The sequence below is a fragment of the Manduca sexta genome, chromosome 27 (assembly GCF_014839805.1).
Source record: "Manduca sexta isolate Smith_Timp_Sample1 chromosome 27, JHU_Msex_v1.0, whole genome shotgun sequence".
Classification (NCBI taxonomy): Eukaryota; Metazoa; Arthropoda; class Insecta; order Lepidoptera; family Sphingidae; genus Manduca; species Manduca sexta.
In genome coordinates, this window is record NC_051141.1 from 977,436 (window position 1) to 997,002 (window position 19,567).

At 36.1% G+C, this 19,567-nt stretch overlaps 1 protein-coding gene across 5 annotated transcripts in view; it reads left to right on the top strand.

Annotated features, from left to right (window-relative positions):
* Positions 1-19,567, top strand: part of LOC115455172 (protein furry) — a 243,803-nt gene that overhangs the window by 22,753 nt on the left and 201,483 nt on the right. For 3 of the 5 annotated variants that reach the window (XM_037444170.1, XM_030183861.2, XM_037444171.1), the window contains 6 exons: positions 2,008-2,175; positions 2,325-2,474; positions 3,249-3,418; positions 3,862-4,019; positions 4,378-4,488; positions 4,737-4,891. In XM_037444170.1, coding sequence (XP_037300067.1) covers positions 2,008-2,175; positions 2,325-2,474; positions 3,249-3,418; positions 3,862-4,019; positions 4,378-4,488; positions 4,737-4,891 — 912 coding nt within the window. The remainder of the gene's footprint in view (positions 1-2,007; positions 2,176-2,324; positions 2,475-3,248; positions 3,419-3,861; positions 4,020-4,377; positions 4,489-4,736; positions 4,892-19,567) is intronic. The other 2 variants (XM_030183856.2, XM_030183868.2) reach the window with 1 other exon arrangement.

Here is a 19,567-nt window from a genome sequence, read left to right on the forward strand (position 1 = left end):
AAGCCACCTTCAAAGATTACCCTGAAGTTATGCATTATGAAAAGCAGAATTGAAACTTAATGATGGTCGTGTAGGTCGCTATATGTTTAAAATAAGTAACTTAGAAAAATAATATGAATAACAGAATATTTTTATTTCGACGCAATGTATAGCGAACTTCAGTTATTTATTATTTTTTAGTTATTTATTTTTTTTTAATTCCACTTTTTATTCTGACAACAGTTTCTGTAATTTTTATATGTGTCCATTTACAAATACTAATACTTTTATATTTTTTTGTTAATGTTAACCTTTTTGGTATTAGGTTGCGTAAGTATGCAGGAGTTTTAAAGTAAATAATACCTAAAAGGCCTTCATATTATTTAATTTTTTATTTCAACGCGAAGTAATATTAGTACCTGTAGAATATCGCAATATTATAAAAAAAAATATAAAAAGGCATGTTTAGATCGCTTATACTCTCTAGATAATATTTAGCGACTTGAGACGGAGTGGCGAAGAAACGCGAAGTAAATATAAACCTTATGTATATTCTCCGTATTTATATTACATGCGCAGTGTCCGTTTGACGGATCCATGTACTTTGAATTTGAAGCAGTCTTTTGCGTAAAGATACACATATATCTATAAGATATACATATATCTTCGAATTAGTGCATAGTTTTCCTAACACTACAATCCTACAAATGTAAAAGTGATAATACAATATTATTATTTGCCTTTGGTACTAGGATCGTGTCTAGAGATCGAACGGAAAAGTTAAGTTTGTCAAGTGTAAACTTGTATACTTACTTTACCCACAAGTTTTCACGAACCCCCGGTGTGCGAGCTCACACTTGTCCGCCTTTTAATTGGTTAAACTTCTCTTCGCCATTCCGCGCTCGCCAAAACGATCTACTGTTTTTCTTTCCTTTGTTTTTGTAATTATTAAGTAGATATTTCGTTTTAAACAAGGTATAAAGTGAGACTAAATTAAATCAAATGGTCCATTACGTCATCAATTCATTGGGATGTATTCATGGGATAAGATATTTTTGTTTTTGTTATATCACTCATTATGGTGTTAACACTGAGACTGTAGTCGGGCTGGCAGAGCATGCAGCATAGCGTGTAGCGTGGCGTGCACCGTTTGGAGCGGTACCAAACGTGTTCAATGTATCCAGGCTCAATATATCCTCTGTGTTCGTTCTGCGAGTGCGACTGCAGCCGAAAATGTATGACAATTGCGCTCTATTTATGTTATCGCTTAATAAAAATAAAGAACATCGATATGTGCAATTCAATGGGTATTCTGAAATTATATATTCGTATATGAAATTTAAAGGCGCATGACAAGCGAAGAGTGCAAGTGCCATACGTGAAGTGTCGCCAGCTCAGCTAAATTGTGTTTGTTTACATGTACGTGCTTTTTATTGTTCCATATGTCTCTAGTGCTAATCTAGAATAGTTAAGCTTTTTTGGTTTTCATATATGTTTAAAATATATGTGTTTTGATAGTATGTTGTATAATAGAATTAATTTGATAAACATTATAATTTTGTTGTTGCGTCACTAATTAAATCCAATTGACATGTTTATTTGTCTTAAAATTTTAAATGCTAGATATAATAAAATAGGTCCTGAAAAAATAAATTCAACTAAGCATTACTACTTAAAAAAGAAAAAATATACATATTTAGATTTCTTTTTATATAGACCTATTTACATAGTACCTGCCTTCGTGACGTGTCCGGGCCACGGTGACATTATATTTTTAATATATTTAATCCTTGAAGATGCCAAAATCTTTTATATAAATGTAATCTACACGAATTTAAACATTATACTAATTATTGATCATCACAAAATTCTGCGGCAGACCTGGATGCTGGCAGGCGGCCGAACATAAAATAGCATATTTAAATTTAATTATGGACCGCTATTGGTTTAAGAAACGCCCGGCGCTGACACGTCACTAATTTGAATAGATATGCCACCCCATATGCGTAACATGAGGTATGTGGACAGTTCGTCGCCGGACTCGCTGAGCGAGCGCAGCGGCGGCGAGGCGCGCGGGGCGGCCGCGTCGCCGGGCTCGCTGCACAAGCTGGCAGTGCCGCTGGCGCGCTGTGAGGTGCCGGAGGTCAGAGATGCTGCTGTCGCTGCATGCGGCAACATCAACCCCGACGCTCTCAAGTGAGTTATTTATTGTTTGGTCATTTGAAGTTTCAAAATGTGGAATTTCTTGCATGAATCACAATACTTTATTGATTGAAAGACGCATATAAAAAAATATTTATTTGTCTCTTAAATATACTGATTAACTACGATTCATTATCCACCAGAGATCTGATGGAGGAGCTGGTACCCCTTCTGCGCGAGGCAGTCGACCGCAAGCAGGAGAATATGCGCCGGCGGCGGCGGCGCGATGCGCTGCGACTTAATCTTAACAAGATGCTGCTGCTCATTGCGCAGAAAAAGACATTTGCTAACAGGTCAGTGGCGGAATAGATAAAATTAAGTAAAGAGGAGAGAAGAAAACATGTCTATTTCTCATTAGTTACAACCACTAATGAAAATTTTATACACAACTGGCTTTTGATAAATATTATCCCGGGATAAAGTACCCTATAGCACCTATTAATATTGTAGCTTCCTATTAGTGAAAAATCTTTCAAAATCGGTGTAGTAGGTAGTTCCTGAGATTAGCGCGTCCAAATAAACTGGTAAAATTGTGTTTTGCGCCATCTGGGAAACCAATCGTAACTTAATATTTTATTCGCAATGTACTGGTATAGATAGTACAAAAAGGGGATCGAGGTAACAAGAATTCGAAGAAATCTTGCCGTGTTTAATAACGGAGATACCCCAAAAGAGAGCTGTTGTTGTATTGGTCTAGTACATGTTATTCCGGCTGGAAACTACGATGTTTCAGATTCGTTCGTGTATGTTCCAAATTCAAATAAAGGCGTGTTTTCAAATATTCGCTCAGTGTTAGCGCGGTTATTTTGAACTAACGAACCACCACCGCCTCTTGATCCTGTATCATCGACTCTTACGCGTGATGGGTTGAGCAGCGGAAACCGCCGGATCAATACGGAGACACGGTCTGCACATCACTGTACAAAACACGCTAATGAACACAGGCGGGCCGATTAATCATGAAACTTAAACACTGCTTGCAAATCAACACAATAGCACAACACAATAGCTTATATCAACACATAAGCTTAACTCACATGACGCTTGATGAGTGGTTGTCATCGCAGCACGTTCGCGTTGGAAGGCGGCAGTCTGCACTCGAACCTGACTGAGTACCTGGACGGCGTGCGCCAGTGCCTGGAGGTGGAGGCGGAGAAGGACGCGCCTGCCGCTCGCGAGCAACGCCTTACCTTCGCAGACTTCGTCACCGAGCTCGTCAAGAGCTTCCCGCGTAAGTGTTCGTATTCGCCAATTGTATACAAGGTTATTGTGTTCGTTTTTTGAGTAATGTAGTTTTAAATTATAATCAGTTAAAAGTATATTGCTGGTTTGTGACTGGGCGTGCAAGTTGTACCCTGTATGGGTTACGATTTGGCGTAAACAGCACTCCGTTTGAATTTCGCTGTCTTTAATTACTTGTCATTTATTGTTTAAAATGTAAAGTCAATCTTTAGATGACATGATGAAACCAATGTTAAAATTACAAAATTGGTGCAAGAGCTCGCGCATCTCTGCTATAATAGAGTGAATACACGAGGTGCTTTCACTACGCATCGTGTTGACACTAATATGTGACTTTTTACTTCATAATTAATTCGTGACTTCAATCTTTCTATCTGTGACGCTCTCTTAACCCTCTACAGGCCTGTTCATTTGTGACCATTCCATTTGTGTGTACAGTGGAGATGTACAGCTCGCTACTGAAGAAGGAGTTGTGTCGGTCTCTGTTCTCGCTGTTCAGCGGGTGGTGCGGCCCACTGGCGCGGCATCTCGGCGCGCTGGTGCCGCAGCCGGCGCCGCAGGAGGTCGACGACAGGCTCAATCTGTCGGCTCTTAGGGTACGTTGGTTTTGAAACACACTGTATAGTTTGGTATGATTGAGATGTGTTTTGTGGACACGCTGTATAGTAAGCAGGAAATATTAGAAGTAGGTGATATTATTGTAGATATATGTCAATAATGATTATAATTTATGTTTTAATGTCTAGGAAGATTATTAAATTGGTCCTGTAATGCGACATGTGTCTTCATTTTGAGGTCGTACCTTTCTGTCGCATTTCAGCGGCACCTTAGTGACATCTTGGCTTTTGACGAATAATGATATTATTTTTAAAATTTGACATTAAGTTTTTTCATAGCTACTATAAATATATGTTTACTAACTAAAGCATCTAGCTAATCCAAAATTCTGCGCAGGCTATGAGTGCGCTGGTGTGCTGCGGGCCGTGCTTCGCGCCGAGCGCCCTCGCTGAGGATGGAACCCTGTATCCGTGGCTTAGCGAGATGCTCTCCTCCACCAATGACAAGGTAATAATTACAATAATATGATCCGTAATTGTTTTTTGGTTAATTTTTCTCTGGCCTTAATACAAAATTCTTTATAGAAGTTGTGCCAACACGGCGTAATAAGCAACCGGTTATAAGTAATCTCTTCATCCTTAAACGACTTAAATACGTAGTGGAAGAATTAAGAAAATAAAGTCCCTAATTAGTTAGGGATCTTTTAGTTCCTTGTGTGTTCGAGTTGTGCATAGATCGTATCATTCGATGCGCAGGTGTACGAGCTTGCGCGCGAGACCATTGTGCTGCTACTGGACTGCAACCCGGATATAGGCCCGCTGCTGGACTGGACGGTGGACAAGTGTTTCACGGGGGCGCCGCGCGTCGCTGACGGGTGCTTCATGGCGCTCGCCACCATATTCAGTGCCAGGTGGGTAACCATTCCAGGATTGAATGATAACCGGCACACTTCTTGAGCATACTACCGCATGTCTTAAAGGATTTTTTGTACGCTAGTGTAGCTACATTTACGTAAGTGCGTATTTACTAGGCAGTGGTGAGCTAAAGCTGTTTGCCGGCTACTATACGTGTCAACTTGGGATAAAGAAGGAAGGAAAAGTTCGACAAGATGTTTGAATGTAGTTTCTATTAGGTGTTCTGGTATGACGTTTTTATAGTTGTAATGTAGTCCTACTATACTGATTATTACGTGGTATTTGCACTGTATCAATACCAGCATGATTTGAAATAGCTTCTTTTTATATTTATATGAAATAGGTTCACATGTACTAAGCAGACGTATTTATAAGTATAAAATCTATCCTCGGTCTATTCTGAGGCTGCACGATGCGCCTACGCTGCACAGATTAGGAATTACTATCGATACTATTGACGCGACATCTATTTTGCGCTGATGGTACTATGTCGAATGTTTAAGTAAGTGCCTACATCAATTATTAATTATTCTAAATTGAAGTCGTTATAGTTCAAAAATCGAATAATGAATTTATTCTACATGATAGGCAAAGGGTGCTTGGCATATACTGTGAACTTAAACAAAATATTATCTTTATTTGATTGGTTAGAGCGTTCCAATCATAAACCTGTTACTTTTTAATGGCGACATAGATTATTTTTATTTTCTGCAAATTTACCAGACAGTGTTTATAATACCTCTTAAGTTTAATTCCTTTTTTTAACAATGAATATTAAAAGGACTGATATCGACGTCGACGACGACAACGATATAAGACAATGGACATAAGATTTAATTTATGTTTCGTTGACAGTCACAGTATACCGAACCTGGTGGAGTAACACCCGTATTCATAAACAATACCATGAGGAAGGAAGGCAGTATTATAATTTCGTCGACTTTGTTTATCTCCCAGCCAATTGAAGTAAATGTGTATATTATCAATATGAAGCTGTACTTCACAATCTATCCTATGCCTACGTATATTTAGACATAGCATTCCTCTGTACTGCATTAAGTAATGTTTGTGACTATGGGTGTAAAATGTAAATGACAGTAGACAGTTATTGTACAGCATGATATTAAACTAGGGCTTCGTTAGTGGTGTTCAATTGAATGATTTAAAACTTTGACAATCAGTGGCGGGTCCTTTAAGTTAATGGAAAAAACCGATAAATTACCTATCGATTATTTACATCTGATTTAACTTGTCCCAACGATTTTAAAATTAAGGTCTCTACAGATTAAAAAGCATATCTCATTATCACACCACCGGCTTTCTGAAAAAATACCTGATGGCCCACATTACTTTACTCACTACAGATTGTGCTTAGCATGCTTGCTTTATATGGATATTTTTAATCATAAATAAGCAAACTACAGCGGACTCAATGGTAGTAACACTGTAATGCCAATATTTTATTGACATACAAAAAGAGATATTGCACTCCTATGCCAGTATGGAGATTCTAATTTATATGAAAATGAACATTTATTCCGGCTCAGTCACGGGTCCCCAATGCACCTGATGGTAAGAGTAATGGAGTCTAGATTGAGTATCGATTCACAAAAGACTATTACCCCTCGCCAGTTGCTACATTAATGCTGGCCTGCTTGAACCAGATATACATAAGGTGATCCCAGAAGGCGACATACTTACGTGGGTCACTATGGACTATTACCCCCTGTGTACGGTGGTCGCTATTCGGACGGATACAAACGAATTACCTCCAGTGTAGCGTGTTGTTGTGTGGTAACATATTATATTTTGTGTATGCGACTTGCAGCGCTGCTCAGCGATTTATATGTCAAATTGTGTAATAAATATTGTAATCGAATTATTTTAAATTATGGTCTAAATGGTATATTGGGAGGTGTTGGGTTTAACTCTCGGGTCGAACACTATGTGTGAGTACCCCAGATAGAATCGCTATAGTGATGGGCGTCAGAGAGGCGACCGTTTGATAAAATTAAGCTAAATTATATGGCCATTGCTTAGACTCGACGTCTAATGCTTAAGTTCTGCCAGAGAATCTTAGTTCGAGTTCTGTGCTGGGATGCTACAATATTGATAATAGTTAGTCGTATGTATCATCGACTGTCTCGATGGTTTAATTTGATACCGTGCTTGGCACGACATCGCTCTGAGGTCCTGGGTTCGACTCCCAGGTTTGAAAAAATTATATTAGGTATTTATGCCTGAAATGGCGATAGGCTCGCCCCCTATCGTATCATGGGACGGAACACACATGGGGGAATATTGTGCTCTAGTTACTCCTCTGCCTATTTCTTCAGGCACAACGGCGTTATGTATGTCTTTTTGTATTTACCATCAGGCGAGCGGTTTACTCGTCTTAGTTATATATAAAAGTTTATTTCTAGTCAATCACACAAGATGGTCACTTGAACGTAGACCACACCTTACACTCCTTAGATAGTTTATGTTGCACTCACAGCGAGCTAAGTCGACTTCATTACACCATGTCAAGCTCAGCACACAGCGAATTTACATCGAGAATCGGGTTGTTTGCTTTCAACTTGTTTTATGTTTCTGTTACTTGTTAATGCACGTCAGTGCCGAAGGTCATATAACCTGACTCCTTTATGTAGAATCTATTTAGTATTAGATCGATTTGCAGACCGCATTGATGCACATTAGTACACGTATGTTGTGTCGGGTTCTCTTCCGAAAATGTTCACCCTTCGCCACTGACGCTCAATATCTCGGCACCACCTTAGCATGACTATTACTACTAAAATAATTCCTTTGTTGGAATTGTGAGATCCGACTTCTAAACATGATGCTTTTCTACAATCGTTAACGCTACCCTAATCTTATGGAAATGAAATAAGTTAGCGACCGACTTATCGTTTGCATATGTGATGCCCGTACATTGTTTTTATATTAGTGTTAACGATCGTATACAGGCATCTTGTCTGCGGCTCGGCAGCATGACGAGTGCAGTTTTGTCATCTTATTCTGTGCTATTGCTACAGTGCTGCGGAACTCACCGGGCGATTTGCTCGTCTCGTCATTCACTTGCATTAAAGTGCTTGTAAACTCCTGTACGTTATAACACCATACTATATTGAACACCACTAACGCCACAGCTAGTCTCCACATCCTCCAAAATAGTAGTGCATATTGATCGTAAATTAGTTGCATATATAGACATAATATGCTTAACTTCAAGGAATATCAGAATAGACGTAATTTTTATCTCATCACAGCGTAATGTAGTACATCGCTTCCGGTGGTAAGTACAAATACTAAAATACAACATAATGCAATCAACATAAACACTGTCAACCAATGACGGCTGCCTCGTTAACTGTGAAACAATTATTACAGTTTCAGACTAATAAAGACAAGATACTATGTTTGGTTCCGGGTATTTTATTCGAGGTTGGGTGTTTTATATATAGTGTTACAGTTGTGTCGGTGTGGTGACCCACACGGGCCTGTGACTTTAACAATTTATTAAAATATTACCTTATTTAATTATTTCTATCAGTGTTTTTATATTTATGAATTTTATATTATTAATTATCGGCGCAGTTTATATGACTGACTACACTACCATATACTAATCGTTTACGTCTCGTCCTCTCCCAGTGACCTACCAGTTGCCCTCAGATCGCATAATGTTGAAGGGTTCCGAGTGCTTACAGCGCTCACCCAAAAGTCCCGTGGTTTGTATAAGCCGGCCCTTGTTAGACCAACAAACGTAGGGTCATGAAAAAAAACTACCACATAGTTTTTATTGTTACGGTAACAGTTTTTACCTGGATGTAGATTGTAGGTTCCTTGTATCCAAGAAGGAGTCCGATAAATGCGTAATTCTGATATACAAGAATTAGGTGCGGAGTTCAAATCATGACCGAGTCAGCGCCATCTAGTGGTTTAGTGCATAAGTACGTTATGCCTCTGCGTACCACGTTTAGAGAACTGTGTTACATGTGCTGGTGGAGACGATCGTACTTAACATTGCAACGCGGTTCGCTTGCGTTTATTTGTAGGATTCATTTTTTGACACCCGACGTAACCAGCGCCCTCTGGCCAGAGAGGTTCGTATTTCCTAACGCAAGTAACCGAGTATTCACCTCATAATATGTACAGTGTAGATATATAGATGTCTTTGTTAGTGGTGATCGTAGAAAAAAAACCTTAAAGCCTTCAGAACATGTGACCTAAAAACACTGGTAAATATAGTTTATTATTGATTGGCAAACAACGCAATTACTAGCAGACAGAGCCGATAGCGGAAATAGTTTTATATTATTTTAGTGTCCATGTTAGCCCGATCTAGCATCAGAAATAAAATATCGTCATAAAATTACCTAAACAAAATATCTTAATTAGTTAATAGTTTTAATGGTTATAGGTATTTCTTCATTCGATTATGCCTGTAAAAATTGCTGTACTAGTCTTAACATGTTGTGAACACCTCACACAACTCTGAACTGTGTTTTCGGTAAAGGATTTTTTTTACTTAATAATATTTAGATTATAATAATCCATCCTAGTTCTGGCAATGTATAACATGCTACAGTGCCTGTTAATTGAGTAAAGCATTTATAATCGAAAAGCGCCATCTACATATATGGAGCGTTAACTCAGTGGAGCTTTTATATTTTTGGTCAGTTTTATTTATATTATTTAAATTGCGTACAATATTGACCCAATAAAATAAAAAATATTATGATAATATAGTTGTAGGCGTTGTGTATCTTTGGAGGATAATATGCTGTTTTTGGTTTTACCCTTAGATGTTACGTCCTCTCGATAACAGATGGCGCAATGTGTAGTTCGCTAAATGCCCGTATTGAAATATAGTGTTTTGATTTCATTGAATATCATTATTTGCCGTACCAATTAATTTGTTCAATACTTTATCACTGGTTTTGTAGGAGTGACGTAAACTTTATTTAATAAAATTGTTGTTTAATATTAAAAATCTTAAAGAACAATTTCGAGAAAATTCACACAACGATGCACATCATATTATATTTGTCTAAGTTGTTATTCGATAATGCTCGCCATCGTTTCTCTCTCTTAGTGTCCTCAGATATCTTTGAACTACTATTTTATTTACTCTAAATACCAAAATAATAGTCATAACATGTATTACAAATAGACGAATTTAAGTGCGTAGTGCGATGCTCAGTGCGCATGTCATATTACACTCATATATAAGAAACCATCTGCTTGTCTCGTCAACCAAATTGTATTGAGAACAACTAGTTTCTAAGTTATATATTAAATATTTTTAATGGGAATGTCATTATTTATGTATTGCCTTTGATATATTTATAATACTTCAAGGAAATTTATGTTAATGCCTATCTATATTTTATTTTTATCGCAAAATATAGCGAGAAAAATCCAAATTTAATACTTCGAAAATTTATCTTTTAATTTTTTTCATTGAATTGAAATCATTTTAGTATTAATGTTTATTATATACATAAGTTTGTTACGATTCAACATGAGTCATCACAAGTCATGATGATACAAGATATGCAGTGGAAAAGACCCGAACACGATATTGTAGATGTGGATCTTTCATTATAGACTACATTGTGTATGTTGTACTCTCAGTGTGTCTATATGGAGATTTACAGCTGCAAATGTATTCGGTTTGATGACTGGCAACTGCCAAGAACTCAAGCACTGAGAGAACGCACTCGAGCACAACAAAATAGGAACACTTGCAAGAAACGAGCCTACCTTCGTGCAGATCAGGGTAACTTCAAATAATAGTATTAAGTATTAGGACGTAACGATGAAATTGTTGAGAAAAAATATATACATATTTGCCATATAATTATAACCTCATATACTATTCAAATGCTGGAAACATCCTGTGGCTGAGAGGGACCAACCCTCACACGCACAAACCCATAGCCACTCGAACACTTTCCAAACGCTTATAAAGAATTCTCAGAATATACATAAAATCATTTTGATCTGTTACACATTTCGCTTTGATGTATTGAGAGTAATGGAAATGTATTAATTTATATCATTTTCAATAATGCCAGGAAATAACATGCACGTGTTGAAATACCCACCACGAACATAAGCCGCTTTAAGTATTCAGCGTGCAAGCATGCATTTGTATATTTCAGTGCGAGGCAATATTGCACTTTAATGCCTCGGCTTACTGCAAAATATTGTTGAACCTCAAAGGTTTTACCCATACCACCTGCTCATAAATATAAACGTCTAGTGCGTTCGGTTAGAACAGGCGAGAATTCAGGAATCAGGATAACACACAAGTATTCTTAGAAATGTACTAAATTGCCCTCACTTCATTAAGCGAAATAGGTTCCTCTTAATATTAAAGAGAAAAAAAAATCCAATAGCATTATTAATTGCAGATGATCGCCCTTTCCATTAACGAAAACTGTCCCCTATATCATTTAAAAATTAAATTGTTTCCCTTAAGGCGCTATATGAAACAAACTGTCCCCTCACGTCGCGTCGTAAACAAAAATGACCTTTCGTATTACTAAACGAAGGGTCCCTCGTCGGTCCCCTCGAGAGCTCTAGACCCGCGCCTGAGTTGTCATTATGCCAGAGCATAGTTGAGAGGATTTGTAGTACGGTCTAATTTCGATGTAAACTCGTAAATGGTGACTGATCAGCGCCGGCCTCCGCTTTAATCTCTCACCCCCTTTTATAGGATGACGGCCAAAAGCACCGCCTGCACTATTCATAGGAATTAATCATAATGCGTACATCAGGAATTTTAGTGTATAGCGGTGGTATGAACAGACGGTGAAAGAGATGACTCGAAGCTCTTTAATTAATTTTAACAATGCAGGTCAAAAGACATTTAAATCAAAATACAATAAAACTTTATTTATCACGTGGATGAACAAAATTGCACTTATTTAATGTAGACTTAAAGCTGGTTCGAAGCATAAGTACTCTTGATAAGTAATACAAGCCAGCGGAGGGTGGCCTTGGCTCGAGACCATCACCGCATGGGGGTTACGACTCCTTAATGAAGCCAAGGGGTATATAACTAATACGATGTTTTTGTAGTATTTTATTTAATTAACGTGTTGATTTAGTTACACAATGTGATAAAATATATATTTTGTGGCCAACCTGAAAATAAGTGACGTCATTAATTATATCCACAAATGACTGCGTTCAAATTTAGTTAATAGTATTGTTTATTTTCGAACTCTTATTGTTAAGCCGCATGCACTAGGTGCCTTACAAGGTCTGTAATAAATAATGCGACACATCGTTAGTCGCCATCGCCTTGAAACTCTGTAAGCACTATTTCCTTAAGAATTCTATAAATGCAATCATTAAATGTTTTAATAAGATCATGCTGCAATATTACTTCAGAGCAGCTATAATTTAGTTCATAAATGTTTTGCCAAGCTAAATCAGCGAGGTAAGTCAAACTTGAAGACGATGCATTGATGACGTTACTGCCATTATGAACGTGTGCGTGCGACATAGATAGCTAATGACAAAAATATTGTTATGTTAACATACGACCATTTATGCTATTTTTGTATAAATGTGAAAACCATAATATTTACTAACTTTTGCTCGCAGCTTCGCCCGCGTAACGAAGTTTTTCTAAGATAAAAGTCCCGTTTTATATTTTTCTGTTATATTAATAAAATGCATTGTAGTACAATTGTACTACCAGAGCTAACTAGCTACAAAAGTAGCTAAACATATTCAAAACTTCAAAACGCTTCTACGTATTAAATTCAATCAAAATATTTAATTTTTTATCTAAAAATAAAGTCGACACAATGAAGTTTATTTTATTTTAAGAAAACGTAGTGTTGATCAGCGGCGGTACTTTCACAGAAGCCCAAAAGCCTGGTTTGCTTTAAAATTATTTACCTAAGTACACAAAACCGAATATGGAACAATAACGATAATTTTATAAAACCATTTTCTTTAAAATATGAAACATTCCCTCACTATGTCTCGCTAAACTGCATCGGTTCGCCTCTAACGCACCTACAAACACACTACAGCATCTAACACACACTACCACACCCACAACGTATCAGTATACACACATTTTGTTCATAATACCAAACACGCACACAAAATATATTCATCACTCTCACTCTCGTTGGGTTTTACGAGGCTTTTTGCATCAATATTTCCTCCTCTCTCACACTCATGGATAGAATAGGGCTAAAATTCTACCACATATGTATAGCTATAGTAGGTTTCTATATCAGTCAGTACTGAAAAATAACCCAGGCTTTTGCCTCCATATTGTATAAAATTCGAGGTTGCCAAGTTTTTAAACTTACCCCTATTATAATTGCATTTGTTCTGCGTAATATTCCTTATTTAAATTATTAATCTTTTATATTATTATGAATTTTTTGATGATTTTAGTATCAATTGAATTATGATTTCATTGTTATAATTATTGTAATGTATTGCACTATAACTATACATATGAAAAAGTTTTTGTCACATTTGAAGCAGTAATGTTATAGAATAATTTTGTTTCGGAACTGGCAACATCAATTTGTTTTGATTGAGCCGGTGATACATTTTTAAGTATTTGTGTTTATTAAGTTTTTTGTTGAGTTATACATAAACATTTAAATACAAAGTAAATTAATGGAATGATTTTTTGTGATGGTATAAAGTGTGTGAAAAGTTTTTATCGGCGAGAATAGATAAATTTGTGAGGTTATGGTGGACAGCAACAACTTCATACTTGGTGAGTGGCGCGAAATGTACGCCTGAATTCAAGAAACTATTAGGTATTTACAACAACATCCAAAACTAATTGTCATTTTGGATGCTCCCATATGAATAATCATTAAGTTGTATTTGTTGTTGTACATTTTCTCGAACGAGGCAAGTGTTTAGAATACATATGGTTGAAAATAATGATACTATTTAATCGGTGCTATCAACTGAATATATACTAAATCACATAGAGATTTATTGTAAACGCATTTTATTTAATAATTTTGAATTTTAACTAGATTATCTCGTCAATTGAGTAGGTACAATATCTGACGAAATTTTTAAACCAATCGTGCGCGTCGACTCGAGTGTAATAGTAGTGTTTCTACTTTTGTAATATTAGTTGACAATTTATACTATTTATTTGTTATTACACCACATGAAATTTCTTTTAGAGCTCACGATTGGTCAAAACCGACTTTAGATAAAAGTGCCTAATATACTTGTTATAAGTTTTCTCGGTGGAATAGTTGTATTGCGTGCGAAGCACGACTACCACTCTCCGAGACAGGCAAAGTTATTTTCGATACCCATTTTATTTTCTAACGCACATTTTATATGAAACGAAAACGTGATCTTTTTTTTTGTGCTGCTTTGGCTTACCCAAACCCTAAGCAGTAGGCACGCCACTGGTGTTGATAAGGACACAAAAGTGTACAAGCGTTATGAAACTCTGTACATTTGTCCGATGTACAGCGCGCGGTGTACGCTAATTGAGTTCTTTCCGCGTGGGCCTGTCACCAACAAGCTTTTTGCTATTGGTGCAGTATGTGTGAACAAAATTCAGTTTCGTATTCTCCTGTTCACTTTAACGTTGTTGTTAACTAATGTTAATATCCTGTTCATGACACAGCTTTTTATTAAAAAATATATTATATGTAGTGAAACTGATATTAATGCAATTGTGTCTGAAGGTGATGTATAAATTTATGTTTTAGAAATAAATGATTGAAACATTCATTATACAATATTTTCGATTTTAGGTTTTTGATTACTAGATTATTTAGTTAGCCTTTGTATAGTGATAACCGCTTTTTTGTAATTTAATTTGTTCATAAATTATATCTGAACTTTAATTATGATTTTCTTTTATTATCTAAACATTGTAATTTAACACATAAAATGCACAAACGATATGCGATGTACGTAATATTAAATTTATTTAATTTTGTCTTGTAAACGTAATTTTAAAGATTTCTAAATTAAAATCCTTGATAGTTCTATATCCTTATAGGTTTCTTTACGTAGCGAAACATCAAAGCGCCTCATCTCTTCATCGCATAATTATTAGAAGGATTATAAAACTTGCTCAATATTACATATTATGATTGTTATAAAACGTAACCGTAATTATATGAGTGATTATGTTGTGTATTTGTACCGTCTCGTTTATTTTTGGAAAACAATACTGTCGTAATGTTTTGGTTAAGAATCATAGAAATAAGCAATCAGTTTTTTATGTCAGTGAAAGATGAGACAAGCAGATCGTTCACTCGAAGATCATGCATTCATGAGTTCAATTAAGTTACCTTTACGTAATGTCTATTCCTCTAATAATGGCGGTAATATGCTGTGAGCTAATAAAGCATAAGTTTACTGTAAAAGCGGCAGCCCTTCCCTAGTAAGGTGAGGTGGGGGATAACAATACGTTTTAACACCCAGCCTCCACCGCAATCTCATACCCGTACTTATCCCTCCCCGCTCATTTTAGATGGGTGTTAAATTTGACTCATACATGTATGTATTACGAGATGTTATTCGCTGCCACGCGCCTGTGAAGAGCCGTGTTCGGGGTAAAAAGTAGTGTAAACCATTCGGAGATAACGAGGTTTCCTATTTCCAGAACACGAGCAGTATGTCCAGACATTAACTATATATATATATATATATATATATATATAACAGGTTTAAGTATAGGTCTAGATTTATTTCGTTAAACAACTTTTGCCTAATGTTGTGCGAAATTTATGACGTGTTTTTGCACCGAATAAGTCTACTGACTCATTATTTACTACCTTATAATTTGTATAAAATAATAATGCCATTATAGTGTACAGAATTGCCGCAAATAATTAGCTTACATTTGTGAGGTGTTCATTTCCAACTTTTCACAAATCGATATAAACTGGCATCTTACTGGCTAGAATGTTTTAAGGGGTAATTCTGACAAAGACAATACTTATCTCTAACAAACATATCATTTATTTATTTATTTATTTAACAAAGACATTTTGATTACAATATAGTTCGTGTTAGTCATAATAAATCAATGTTAGCGCAAACCAGCCTAAGCATTTTCTATATTCAATCGTAACTTTCATATAAAAATTAAAATTCCTATTTCCTTATGAGACAGCGTGTCGTATGAGGTACAATTTGCGCCCGTTGGTCAGCCGCACGTCGCATTCATATATCCAAATGATTTCCGTGGATCCAAAATTATTATTTCCGATATTTTTCGCATTCGATAAAAAGTATTTCAAATAAGTACGACTACTCTGGGCCCTTATTCTGTATGATAGTGTAAACGCGTAACGCGGCTGTCATGTTATCTTCGAGAAATGTGCATGGAATAGTATTCTGTAAGCCAAATTTCTATAGTCGTAAACATGATGCGTTGTGTTACGTGCTTGCTACGCACTGTTAAAATAACGGCGGGGATAGAGAATAAGGCCCCTGGTCGAAACTAAATGTCAAGCTGGCGTGCAAATCAATTATTCGTACGAGAAACAGCTTATGCCTCCGCCCTTTACGTGCGACAAATTGCATGGTTTAATATGCAAATCGATCCATTTTGTGGTAAACACAAATTTAAAATGTCAAGGAAGCTACATGTCATATTGTACAATTGTTTAAAAGCTAATTATTCTATCGTTTAAATGGACTATGTACTTACATACAATTGTCAATTTTGATTCGTTGCGTTATACTTTATCAATCAAATAATTTTTATCTGATAATTTTAATTCAGCCCTTGGTATAGCATGCGTATTCTGAGTATACGACATTCTATTTTTGTTGCCGCAACACGAATAAAAAATTTAAAATCATCGATTCCGTCCCCGCTCTACTTTGCTCATATTGGATTCAAATAGAATCGTTAATGTTGTATTAAGGAATCTTGTTTCATGACTTTTATTGGGTTATGTTGATTGTAAGTCATCTTGAATACCACCACTTTTCTACAAAATAGAAAGACCTTCAGAAATCCATATAATTATTTAGAACTAGCTTCCGCCCGCAGCTTCGCCCGCGTGGATTTCGGACTTCAAAAATTTAACCGGTCGCGAACGTTCGAAAATGTTCGTTTTACGAAGCTACTCGCTAGGTGATTCGCTACCCTCTAGGTGCCAAGCAAGCCGCCTGCCTGTGCGTTCGCGACCTTATATATATACAAAAATAATCCTTATAGCATGATTCAGTATTCACGCATGATGGCTTATTATTAGCGTATTTCATGTATAACTTTGGTGTTTCTATACCGATTTCTATGATTCTTTTTTATGGAATATTTAATAATGTTAACTTATTTAATTAGGGATGACTGAAAGTGTTATAAACGTAAGAGTAGACAAATATAATGAGAAAGCTTCGAACTGCTAAGCTATCGGGAGTTACACGTGTTATTGTGAGTCAACCACAAAAGATAGACATATGCTGTCGTGGGACATTTTTTACATAATTTTAAGGAGAACATTTCCGTCATACATGATTTCTGTGTAGCTTTAACCATTAAGTTTGCACACGCGACGGAAGCTTAAAAAATGGAGTAACTTTTCCCGTTTTCCCAACATTTCCCTTCACTGCTCTGCTCCTATTAATTGTAGCGTGATGAAAAGTATACTATAACCAGCACAGGAGTATGACAAATAATTGTACCAAGTTTCGTTAAAATCCGTCGAGTAGTTTTTGTTTCTATAACGGTTATACAGACAGACAGACAAAAATTTTACTAATTGCATTTTTGGCATCAGTATCGATCCCTAATCACCCCCTAATAGTTATTTTGGAAATATATTTCTTATACAGAATTGACCTCTCTACAGATTTATTATAAGTATAGAAGATATAGATTATTTGAGTTGCATTAAATTATTCATATTTCACTATGCAATCTCGACGTTTCTCTATTTTTATCCGACTGCGCGGAAGAAGCCTAATGGTTATTCGTGTCATAATGGATTTTTCTAAATGGCGCTTCGTTATAGGCTTCATTTGCATTGCATTGTGTACGGCGAGATGTGTGGACACGTTTCAGCGCTTAATGCATAGCGGATTGCTCTAACGGTAAAAACATTTGTTAGGGAATATGAATAAAAAAAAAAGCCAATGAAGTGAAGCGTAAAGTAATAATCATACTCCGTCGAATTTGAAAAATGTTAACGGCGGACTCGGGCCCGAGTAATTCTACATAATAGATAGAGATCATCCACAGAAGAGTTCATGTTTAAAATTAACTAATCCTTTTAAATTTACTACTAGGCGTGTACAATGTACATGTATTTGATTTCCTTAAGAATAAATCCCCTCAAATATAAACACAATAGTAGTAGTAATATTCTAGTTGGCTGCGTAAATGGCATTAAGACTATACTGCTCTCATAATGCATCTTTGCAAGCCAGCATCGACCCCGCTTTAATGACACCGAGTAGTGAAGCTGAATGGATGTCTAAGACTGTCTTAACGTTTCTTTAAACGATTATAATACAAAGGTAAAGTGGGAGTTGTTAATATTAGTTTAATACAACCTTCAGACGAACTCTTGAATACAAGAGATAATTTATAATAAAAAATATTATTCAAAATACCAGACGTAACACACACGCTTAATACATTTATACCACCGTACAATGAACAGATTATTTTCTACGAAGAACATAACGAGTTTCTTTGCGGGGGTGTCATATTAAATGTTTTTGTATTCTTCAAAGCAAAGAAGCGATACTTCTGTTTATTTATATCAATTGTTGATAATATATGTCGAAAAAATCATCTAGTAAGAAGTTATAAATAAATATACCTCGCTGTATATGAAGGTATAAAATATATCGCTTTACATTTGTGTATTAATTTATAATTAAAAAGAACTTCTACGTATGCTGCTACATGTCCTAGCTCGTAGCTACGGTTGTCACAATATTCAGACAGGGAGCGCTGAGATCAATAGAGCATTTTTTTATAAAATATTGCCTGAAAATTTACAAAATGATTGTCATGTGACATTACACAGGCTTAAAGGCGTATTCCCGGAAGCGGTCAAAGCTTTTGTTGACAATATTTTTATATGTAGTGACGTAGCCAGGCGAGTCGTTCGCCAAAACAGATAGGTATAGCTAGCAATAGCAAAGCGTCCGTACAACCCGATTCCTACCGGCTTCCCTTTTAGATTTATTTGCGTTTGTTTTATTTAATGTTTTTTGTTAAGTTACTCGCGATATTTTAACTGAAGCAATTTTTTGCCTCGGGTTACCTTTAGAAAAATTTCACCCTTCGCCACTTATAGCTGGGTAGATAGGTTATACCAATTTTGTTATTTCAATTTCCAAAATATACGTGATCAATGACACATTTTTGTGTGAAAGAAGTTTGAATAATATAGATAAAAAAATATATGTTTTTTTTTTTCGGAATGACGTACGCAGTGAAACTGTTTAATTCATGGTATTGCTGTTTAAGGGCAGTAGTTACCATTAACCGAAAGACATTTAATTTAAAAAAAAAAGGATAATATGTGTGCCCCGAGTCAATATTGGCCATATGATCGATCACATCCCCCCATTTTAAACATGACCTCTAAGGTGTGGCTAATCGTCTAAGTGTCGGTTTAATGTATCACCTCAGCTCCATATGTAATGTGTGTGTGGGA